Genomic DNA, 11,669 nt, shown 5'->3' with positions numbered 1-11,669 from the left:
ATTATGGAGTCCAGTAGAAAATAAGCTCAATGGCATTTGCTTTCTCTTCTGAGTGTTGTGTTCTTTAGAATTTCAAGTATTTTCCTCATGGGCAGACATAGTCTTCTTTAGGCAACCGAAGGCATGCCCGTGGTCTCTTTTCCTGTTTGCGGATGAGTGTGATGGGGCCAGTTTGCTAATCCTCTCCGGTGCTCACGTGGCCCTTGTGCCTGTGTCCGTGCAGCATGGCGGACCTGCAGGGCCTGGTGGAGAGACTGGAGCGCGCCGTCAGCCGGTTGGAGCAGCTGTCTGCAGAGTCGCGCCGGCCTCCTGGGAACTTCGGGGAGATTAACGGTGTCAATGGAGGTAGGACCACGCTGCTGTCATCACTCGTGTCTGTGAGGGTCATTTAGATGTGTCCTTGTCACGTAGCACTCCAGAACATGTCCACCTGCTCCCAGCTCCTCCACTCCTACCTTTCTTTGTGACCACAACATTAACCAGGGGCAAGAGGTTTCTGGAAAAGAGAAAGAAAAAAAAAATCTTTCTTTTCTTGTAAATATGTACACATTTTATGCACCAATTTAAAAAAATAAGGATTTTTATCCCACAACTCAAAAAATCACCAACAGCCACGTGCCTTAGAGCATAATCCAGCTGCCCAATGTCATTATTCTCTCATTTTAGTGTTTAGACTGCAGTTCCAACACTCCAAGGCTAAATATGTTATCTAAGTAATTATCAAAAAAGAGAAAATGAGCGCCCTCAAATAGAACATAAATTGGAAAGAACGTAGATTTCAATTTTCAGAACAAGCCGTTACATGTAAGAGCTGCAGTTTGAGGGAAGCTATGACAGATGTGTAGCCAACTATCATGGGTGTCACAGGGCCACACCACAGGGTTTTACCCTTCCTACTCCCAGCCTGATTCATTCTTAACACTACAGCCTTAATACCAACCTGAAACTTTTTTCACATTGTACGATCAAAAATAAACGTACTTTCCTTGAAAGGGTACCTTTTATGGCAGACTCTCCAAGTTATCTGCAGTAACTTTTCCAATTCCTTCTTGCCTAAGGTTGTAGCTTAACAAATAAAAATACAGGACAACAGTTACATTTGAATTTCAGATAAAAAACAATTAGGAGTTTGGGGTTTGGAGACATTTTTTTTTTAATGTCTCCGGTGTCTCAAATACTGCATAGGCTTTGCTGCATGGCACACACTTATACTAAAAATTGATTCATCGCTTATCTGAAATTCAAATTCATCTGGGTGATCTGTATTTAATATGGTGACTATTTTTGTCCCACATGGGTCTCCTTATCTGACCTATTTTGAATCCTATTAGGTTTGGGGGTTGCAGCTGAGAAAGCCTTGGGGGAAAGGAGGCTTCAAAATCATTTTCCTCGGGAAAGAACTACACTGGTGCCTACTAGGCACATTTGGAGCTGTGCCTTACTGCGTGCCATGGAACAAAAATTACTGTGTGAGCACAAATGTGCTGGCTGTGTCTTTTCCCCCCTGAACATAATGAAAATTAAAATGCTTTGAATGAATTGAAAGGCAGTGTTGTTTAAAGGAACGCTGCCAGGGCCCGGTTAGTTTTTTTCACAGTGACTGAGACACATCTATGATTTCATTTTAAGCCTCTTTTCATTAACTGTACAGCTGGTATATGAGACTTGTAAACCTTATTTGTAAAAAAATATTTCATGTTCTTTTCAGTAACTTTGTTTCGTTATGCCATTGTGATTACAGAGATTTCTGAAAGATTGCTAACCAAAAATGTAAAATCTGTCAGTACACAAAAAAGTTAAAATGCGGCTGCCAGAAGAACTGTATCTTATTGTTGACTAAATAAAAATCCATGAATATAAATTCGAACCTCACATATCCAGAAGGGTAGTAAACTGAACTTCTAATTATCTTTATTAAAAGATTTTTTTTCTGGAAAAATTTGTAGGCTAAGTAAAATTGGAAGACATATAATTAAATTATTTTATATTTAAACAAATATTTTCTAATAGAGCAAATCATTTCAAAGCAAAGCAAAACAACTCAGCTGGCAATTTATTACCAACCTTAAATGAAGTAGGGTAATTAGTAAGTAGGGTCATTTATTTGTAAGCTATCTGAATGATATCCAACCTTAAAACACGTTGACTAATTCTAAACAACACTATTTCCATTTCTTCGTAATTAGTAACTTTTGGTAGATTTCTGATTCCATTTTTGACAAATTCTTGAGAACAATCTTCCACCTTAAATATAAACATGGCCATTTCTATGATATAAAGCTGAAATTAATTGCTGTTACTTTAAAAGAAACTTTTGGAAGGAACACAGTCCATTAAAATGCATACTACACATAGATCAAAAAATACCATGTTATGAATTCAGTGTTATGATGTGGGGGATTCCCCCCACCCCAGCAGTCAGGTAAGTTCAGCCCAACAGTTGAAGAAATAATTCTTCATTCTTGCCAAGTGACAAGCACTGTGTTAGGAGGTCTTAGATGAATTATACACAATCCTAATCCTCCAAAATCTTTGGTCTAGAAGCATTACTATTCAGAACCACAAATGCTTTGATTAAGAGGTGCTCAAAGGATGCTGGCTGGCTGGGAAAAGGACAGATCATTCATTAAAGGCTACCCAGAGGAGGTGAGCTAAGAACAGTGATGAAAAGAAACTGGGAAATATTTCTTTTTATCATTCTACCTTCTGTTATATAGAGGCCTCTGCCACATCTCTAAAGCTTTCTCCCACTTTAAATAGTCAACAGAGAGCTCTCCGGCCCCTCCAATAGCAATGAATAGGTTTGTTTGTCTGTTTGTATAAGGGCCCATAAGAAATCTTTGGGCCTGTGCCCTGTTGCAGAAGTTTGCACACTGTTTGAAGTTTGGGATAACTTGGCTTCCATTGTCCGATAGGAGCAGAGAGCTATGAATAACGGTTCCTGTCACCTTTGGGCCTGTGGAAATGGGCACATGGGAAAAAGAGAAAAGGAAGGAAGTTTCATCCTATAGTTTTGTGTGCCCGGACTATTGCACAATAGAAGAAAGACAATGCTAGGCTTTGGGTTGGATTTTAATGGCCTATAGTGTTGAGGTTCTCAATATTAGGGACGTAAAGTCAGGGACACTGATTTTTTTTGGTTAGTTAAAAATCAAGAAAAGAAACACAACACTCTGCTTGGGCCATTGTCACTTCAACTTTGACAGTAAATTGGCAGAGCCAAGCCCATGTGCATGAGCTCAGCAGTGATCCTCATTCCCAACATGGTCATGTCTCCTCCCTGTGGAAATTGAAGAAGGGACAAAATGAGTGAACACTGGGTCTTTGCCTAGAGTTCATTCTGCTTTTTGGTCTCCCTGGGACTCTTGGTATTATTGGTACAGTGATTCAGCACCTGAGCAGGTGAGGGTTGAAAGAAAGTGCAGTGGCTTTGGACGAATCCAGCCCAGTTCCGATTTTCCTTCTGCCTGTTGTCTGGCCTGTCACTTTGGCCCATCGCCTGCTCTGTTTGTACCTCTAATTCTTCACCTGCCACACTTTGATGGTAGCATCTCCCTCACTGGGCTTGGGGAGAGTGGAATGAAATGATGTGGATGAAACAGTGTCTTCCTGGGCCGTGGAGAAGTGCTAAGTAAATATTGATTGGTTGAGGGAATGGCTTTGGGAAGGAATTAGTAAGAATGACAATGATATTGAACATCCATGTTACCTATGCAAGACCGTCCCAGGTCTTCAATAAATTACCAGGGAATAACAAAGTGTCCCTTTTCCCAAGGTGTGGCACCCTCTGTGGAAGCCTTTGATAAGCTGATGAACAGCATGGTGGCAGAATTTTTAAGGAACAGCAAGATCCTAGCCGGTGACGTGGAGACTCATGTGAGTACTTTCCTCCCTGCTGTCTGTGGAGCGCTCACAGTCGCCAGCCCAGCCTCTGGCACTCAAGCAGCGTGATGAGTTTCTCACTCTGGCTAGGCAGGCAGTAGCTAAAGCTCTGAGGGAGGCACTGATCAGTTCATCATGCATGCGCTGCCCACTGATGGCGCACTGCCAGCACTGTTCTGAAGCTGGGGGTCAGAGATGATAAAGACATGTCACAGAAGTTTTGCTTTACTCCAGGACACAGACAACACAGGCAGTACATAAACTAATTTAGGTAGTGTAGATAGGACGAAGAAAGAAAGCAGGGCAATACAGGGACACTATTACGAGAAGGCACTTCTGAGGAGGTGACATCTGTACAGAGATCTGAGGGGAGAGGGGGGCGCGCCATGGAGCGAGTGAGGAGAGTGGTCCACACCGAGGAGGCAGCCCAGGCTAAAGCCCCAAGGATGGAACCGAGTGGCATGGTCTCAGTCACGGTCAGGGATGTGGCCCTTCCTCCAGCGTGATGGGAAACCGTAGAGGGCACAGACCAGAGGACTAAGGGTAACTTCGCTTGCCCTTTATAAAAGACCCTCTGGCTGAGTTGACTCAGCCACCAGCCACCTGTCCCCTTTCCTTGAAGAGCAGACAGAGCCTGTCACCTCATGCCCCTTAGGACAGCTACTCTCAGAAAGACCCAGTAACAAGTGTTGGCGTGGAAGGGGGGAAACTGGAACCCTTTGCGCTATTGGTGGAAATATAAAACAGTGCCGCTGTTGTGGAAAGAAAGTATAGAAGGTCCTTACCGCTTAACTGTAGAACTACATACAGCATGCTTCAGCAATCTCACTTCTGGGTCTGTACCCAACAGTACTGAAATTGGGTTTGTATAGCCTGTATGTTCATAATGACATTGTTCATAGGAGCCACTGACAGATGAATGCGTAAAGGAAATGTGATACACACACACAATGGAAAATTATTCAGCTTTAAAAATGAAAATAATCCTGTTAGATGATGTAAAATGGATGAACTCTGAGGGCCTTATGCTAAAGCAAATAAGCCAGATGCAAAAGATGAATGCTATATGATTCTGCTCACATGAAATATTTGAGTAGTCAAATTCATAGAGACAGAAAGCGGGGTGATGTTAGCAAAGGCTAAGGGAGGAAGGAAATGCAGAGTTCTTTAATTGGTATGGTTTCATTTTTGCAAGAGGAAAAAAATTCCTGAAATGGTGCAACAATGTGAAAATACTTAATACTACTAAATCATACATTTTAAAATGATGAAGACTTGGGTGTGGTGGTACATGCCTATAACCCCAGCTGGGTGGAAAGTTAAGACAGGAGGGTCATAAGTTCAAACCCAGCTTGGGCAAGTTAGTGACTTAGTCAGTTCCTGTCTCAAATTTTTTAAAAAGGCTGAGGCCAGAGCTCAGTGAGAAGGACCTGGGTTCAATCTTCAGTACATGGGGGTGGGGGCAATGTTAAGATGATAACTTTTGTCATATGTATCTCACCCTAGTTAAAAACACAATGCAACCTGAGGAAAATGAAATCATAGAAAGAATTTGGGAATTCTTGTATGAGAAAAGACATTTAAAGATGTCTAGAGCAGTCTCCCACTTGTGGACACTTTTTACACGGCTTAAACTGTTAGCATCAAGCCTGGGGTTGAGTCATGCTTTGCTTGCATTTTGTGGAAATCCAATAAGCTCAAACAATTAAAAACTTAAAAAGAAATTTATCATCAAATTCTTCTTTTTCACTAGCTCTGTTATCCCACAGGATTGAATTCCAACTCCATATGCCTATAGATTTCTCACCAATGGGACAATCCTGGCAAAACTGTTTTCAGTATAGCTTCACAGAAAACCTGATTCTTGAATAAAGTTGTGGTTTGAGGTTAAGAAAAAAACATCAAAAGGGATTCTTTCTTTGCTCCATTCCTAGTTAGAAATCACACACAACCCCCCATGCAAGTCCTCTGTGGATCCGGGACTCCGGGGATAGCCCAAGTTTCAAGGTTGTAGTCAAATATTTGCTCATCTCAATTCCATTGCAATGTATTTATTTGCCACGTCTCAAAAAGCAAAAAAAAAAAAAAGTTCTTCTCATACGTTATTTCTATTAAATAAGAAGTTGTAATCAAAAAATATGATGAATGCCTAAAAAAGTATTACAGTAAAAGACGCATTGCCGTTTGTGGCAGTTTCTGTTAAATATAAACATTATGGTGTGTCTTCATCTACCTTACTCACTGGATCTGGCACCGTGTAACTTCTGGCGTTTCCTCAAAGTCAATCTGACCATGAAAGGTAAATTTGAGTCAGTTCAGGACATCAAGGCAGCCACAACAGCACAGCTAAAGCTACTCATGTAAAAGGACTTCCAGAACTGCTTCAGAAAGTATCAAGCATGATGGGATAAGTGTGTTTGAAGCAAGAGGGAGTACTTTGCGGGAGATTAATGGCAATATCTATCATCAGCCTTGTCCACTACTTTCCTTAAATGCTGAGGGATGACCACACCTGAAAGTGAACACACAAAGGAATATTATCTTCCATACACAAAGACGCTTGAGTGATTGGTGAACATTTGCCCTCTTAAACATGATCACAATAATTACTATATCATTATTGCTACCCTTAATTAATGCTGATGTTCTACTTTTGAGGTACACAATACCTCAATACCTTGTGATTCTTATTAATAGTGTCTCACAAAATTTAGATAAAAGCTTCTAACTAATAAGGCCCATAAATAAATGCTTAACTTTGCATTTTAAAAAAAGGTAGGATTTGCATACTTAGTCTTCAAGTTGCATAGTAAATAGTCCTTTTAGATTCTTTTTAGAACTAAGTGAGCTATAAAGTGTAACTTAATTTACATTACCTTTTTTCTTTCTCTGCATTCATAAACAAATGACTGCAGCGAAGTTATAATCTCAATAATGAATGTGTAATTCTTAAAGAAATTTATGTTTCCCACTAGATTTTTTTAAAAACAGAAGAAAGGAAACAGAAAGAAGAAAAAAGAAGGGAGGAAAGAAGGAAAAAAGGAAGAAGGGAAGGGAAGAAGGAAAAAGGGAATAAGGGAAGGAGAGGATGGAGAGAGGAAAGAAGGAAGGAAGGACAGAGAAAGAAAGAAAAGAAGAGAGAAACACTTGTTCTCTGAAAATTTAGACCCTGACTCCACAGTACAAAGAAAAGCAGCACAGGCAGCTATAGTCCATCTGCCTGTTGCTTGAATTCTCTGAACAGTTGTTTATTTTTGTCTCTAACAGAACCATGTGTCATTCACACTAAGCTTGCAGCTGCCGCCTCTCACATAAGCCAGAAGTGGGGTTGGAACTTTGTCCCAGGAACACACCTGTTGCCTAGAAAAAAACCCTCACATACCTGATTGTACAGTATGGAAATCTGAGAATGACACAAATGCACATCCTGTTAAATCCTGTCCCTGTGTTTAAAAGCCATTTCACAGATACTAATAATGAATAAGGGCAGCCAGGCTATGATTTAACGTCTGTCTCGATGTGTTGGCTGCTGGCTGGGCTTAATTTACTGAACACTCAATAGTCTATTGACAGAACAGACCTCAAAAAGGGGGAACTAATAGCTACAATTAGGAAGCGCTGCTGAACCAAGGAGCATAACAGGTTTAGAAAAGATTAGGTCTTGTAAAGCCTCCTTGTGTACAACATAAACCAAAGGGCTCATTTAAATTACTCTTCAACCCAACAACACTGACACAGTTTGCCCCTCTTTTTAAAAAAATAAACAATGCCTAATGGTATAATAGATGTTTAGAGTAAATATAATTCCCAGTATTAAAGCGAAGGGTCCTCTGGAAATGGGACCTACATGATACCAAGCCCTTGGTTGGACATTATTTATCCATAAATGAAGTAATGTGATTTTTATGGTTATTTTTTAACAAAGCTGCTCTTTTGTTATCCCCGGTGTATGAAACTCATCTCAGTCCTTTTCTAAGTAATTTGACAATTATGAAGCAACTTCTATTTGTATCTCTTCCTAACGTGACATCTTTTTGAAGCTTTATAGATTTTGCATGTGAAATGTTTCTAGGAGTCCAGTGTTTATTTCATGTTCTTGATTTTAAAAGGTTTTTAAAAATCTATTAATCGTTTAATAAAGATGAGAAATCCAGTTTGAACAAAAAAACCAGTAACATTGACATACTCTTAGTGCAGATTAGCATATGATTAAATCATACACTGTACAATGAATATTATGTCCCGTGTTTCCCATCTTTTAAAGGACAAACATTTTTAGACAATTATTAGTTTTCCTTTTGATGGCTTACAGTTACTATACTAAGTGTTCCTTTATTATCTAGCAAATATTTTATTCATTTTCTACCATGCTATTTAGGTGATAAATTCGAAGAGTAACACAGTGAGCAGCAGCTCCTCCTCTGAGCCGCACTAACCTGTGTGCCGCTGGCTTTTAGAGCGAGCCCTCATTTCACAGCATGACCTTGACCTGGTCCCTTCACCTGCTCATTCCAAGCGCCTCTGGTCTCACAGCTTGAGCGAGTGACTCATCAGCCGGCTATGTCTTGAAGCAGGAGCAGCTTCATGGTTTCCCAGTGAAGACCCTGAAATGGGGTGGCATCTGTCACCATTATGAAATGCATCCTGAGCCGTGCCAAGATTGACGGGATAGAAGAGCAGGCTCTCTTGAGCGTTATCACAGTAGTTGCTGTGCTATTACTGGTACCCCTGATTAATGTTGACATTGTGCCCTGTGAGAGACAAGCAGAAGGAATCATGTCAGAAAAGGATGCACAAAAGTAAAATACTATGGTATAGAAGAATATCTGACCCCTTCGTTCCAGAAGATCATTCATCTTCCATGTGCTGCTTTTGGCCTTGCAAAGGTGTTTGTTTAGTGTATCTTATTAATTGTATACATATTCTCCCAATTCTTTTTAGAAACTATGTATGGGTAATTTGTACTCATTACAAAAGTGAACATTTACATTTTTAATGGAGTATAATCTGGACCCATACAGAAACTCGCCCCCCGAAATTTATCAGATGAACCAACTGGGGTTCACTTGACAAACCAGCCCCTGCCACCCAGGGGTCCTCATTCACCCCACTCTGCGTTCGGCTGGGCTGCTTCTCTGAGTAACTTCCGGTTTCCAGCTCCTTGAGTCAAATCTGAGCACTCACTTGGACTGTAACTAGATGTAGAGCATCTTGGTCAGCACAAGGCCAAGGGGCCCGTGTGCTGTTCGATTTCTCCAAATGGCAGAGGTACAGCGAGAGACTCCTGTGAAGATTTCTGCCTCTGGGGCTCATACAGGCTTTGAACAGGCATCTCCTTTCGTTTTATCTTAGCCATCAGTGGTAGCCTCACTCTGAGGGAAAAAACACTTAGAAATCATCCATTCCAATTAAGTATCCTTTTTTCCCTCCCTCCCTCCCTCCTCTCTTCCTTCTCTCCTTTTCCTTCCTTCCTTCCTTGCTTTCTCCATCTTTATAGAAAGTCCCATTTCTTTTCTCCACTCTCTCCTCTCTTTTCTTTTTCTTCCTTCCTTCCTTCCTTCCTTTTTCTACCAAGAAAGAAGCTGTGAGCTAGAGAGGCTAAGTGGCCCATCTGATGGGTTAAAGGACCATAGAGACTCGGTAAATGAAGCTGGGCTGGAATCTGTTCTCCAGAGCCTCAGCCCAACACATTGGCAGATCCCTGCTGTGTCCTCATTAAGGACAAAGCTCTACACTTTCTTTTCTTTACTTCATATATTATAACAATCTGTTCTACCAGTAGACATAAAGCTTTCTCTGTTTTTACAGCTTCATAATATCTCTGTGTAAATATCATAGTTTATTTCACCAAGCCCCTATTGCTGGCCACTGGGTTGTTTCTAATCGTTTGCTCATGAACAAGCTTGTATACAAATTTCCTACTTGTATAAGTGTATCTGAGGATGAGTTCCCTAAAGCAGGATTGCTAGGAGTATCTATTAGGTTTTGGGCAGACACAGGTGGCATGGTCCAACTAAGGACGTTGAGGAGCATTTAATAAAGGGACTATTAAAAAGCTGCAAAGCAGGGCAAGAACGCAGCCAGTACTCCAGATTTACCAATAGCAGAAACCACAGCTACCCCTAGGCTCAGAGAGTCAAGGGAGGATGTGGGGATCAGAGCCTTCAATAGAGAGACACAGACAAGCTGTGGAGGTCAGCAGGGCAGAAAAGGGACCACAGATACCCTCTCCACATCCTTTCTGCAGTCCATTCTCCTGCCACTGTATCCACTGTCTGAGCCCATTGGGGAGCCCAGAGAGAGGGAACCTGCTGATGCTATGTAGTTGGGGTGGTGTAGTCAGTGACAGTCAGGGACAGTGGCTGAAGAACAGCAAAAGAGACAGGCAGCACACTGGGCAAAAGGGAGGGGCACTTTACTTTGGAGACCTATTGTCAGTTGCCTTCTGTAGCTTCGTCACCCATCAGCCTCGCAGGAATGCCTGTTTCCCCGTACTCACCTGCCCAGATGGATGCCACACTGATAGATGAAGAATGGCATCTCTGTATAGTTCTAACTTCTATTTCTCTCAGGATAAGTGGTGTTGAGTAGCTTTTCATACGTTTAAGTGAACCTGAGCATCTTTCCATCTTTCAAATATTGCTTTCGTTGTGAACTGTTTATGTCACCCTTGTCCATAGATAGGAGCTAGGAGCCTGTTGGTTTATTATTGACTTCTAGAGATCTTTACATATTGGGGAGATGTTTACATATCGGTCTGTGTGAGAGGTGCAGGTATTTTTCCCACTTTGTCATTGTCTTTTGACTTTGCATGTGGATTTTTTTTTAACCAGGTAGAAGCTTTATGTATCAGAATTTATCATAAATGTGACATTTTTCATTTAGTGCTTCTATATTTGAATTATTTAAAAGGCTTTTGTTCTAGCACTAATGCTCCCATGGCTCCAGTTCTTTTTCCTCTCCTCTTCCCCTCTTCTCTTTTGTAATGCCTGGGATGGACCCAGGGTCTCATTCATGACAGACAAATACCTCACCACTGAGCTACAAGCCCAGCCTGGCTCCATTTCTACATGTAAATTTAATCTATATTTGACTTTATCCTGGTATATATGACTGTTGTGTTTTTCTATATGCTCCCCTGTTTTTGTTGTCATTTATTCTCATTGTCATTTATTAATCAGTCAGTTTTTCTCAATAGAATTGCTATCTTCGTCATATGCTAAGTACCTGTACATTGGGGGGGGGGTCTGTTTTTGGACTTTCTATTCATTTCCTTCGTGTTTTCTATTTGTGTCTCAGTGCCATGCTGTTTTAACCACTGAGGATGTAGAGTGTGTTTACTGTGTAGTCAGTCTGTTATAATTAACTTAATGTGTAGTCACGCTGTTATAGTTTAAATCTAGATGCACCCCTCTCCCCGTGCATTCATAGATGAGGCTTGTGAAAGGTGATTGGATAAGGGGGCATTATTGCTGACTTGCTGGTAGGCAATGGGGCCTGGTTGGAAGGTCACTGGGGACTTGACCCGGAAGAACTTATCTCCCTCCCTGGCTTCTCCCTTCTCTCTCAGCTTGCTGGCTGCCGTAATGTGAGCAGCTTCCCTCCACCAGGCCCTTTCATCATGCTCCCAAGTAAGCAAAGACTGAAACTTCTCAAATGCGAGCCAAAACAAACCTCTCCTTTTATTTATTTATTTTTTTATTTTTATTTTAAAGATAAAGGGGGGAAACATTAACAGACATACAACATTTTACAACATATCACAAGCACAATACAGACAATACAGA

At 41.1% G+C, this 11,669-nt stretch overlaps 1 protein-coding gene across 1 annotated transcript in view; it reads left to right on the top strand.

Moving 5' to 3' along the window:
- The first annotated feature begins 224 nt into the window (after window positions 1–224).
- Window positions 225–11,669, top strand: part of Cap2 (CAP, adenylate cyclase-associated protein, 2 (yeast)) — a 118,322-nt gene continuing 106,877 nt past the window's right edge. Inside the window, exons 1-2 of the mRNA XM_005403406.2 lie at window positions 225–345; window positions 3,776–3,876. Of these exons, the coding sequence (XP_005403463.1) occupies window positions 225–345; window positions 3,776–3,876 (222 nt within the window). The remainder of the gene's footprint in view (window positions 346–3,775; window positions 3,877–11,669) is intronic.

This window comes from Chinchilla lanigera, unplaced genomic scaffold (genome assembly GCF_000276665.1).
Source record: "Chinchilla lanigera isolate Chin_1 unplaced genomic scaffold, ChiLan1.0 scaffold00082, whole genome shotgun sequence".
NCBI lineage: Eukaryota > Metazoa > Chordata > Mammalia > Rodentia > Chinchillidae > Chinchilla > Chinchilla lanigera.
This window is presented reverse-complemented; position numbering and strand designations above follow the sequence as displayed.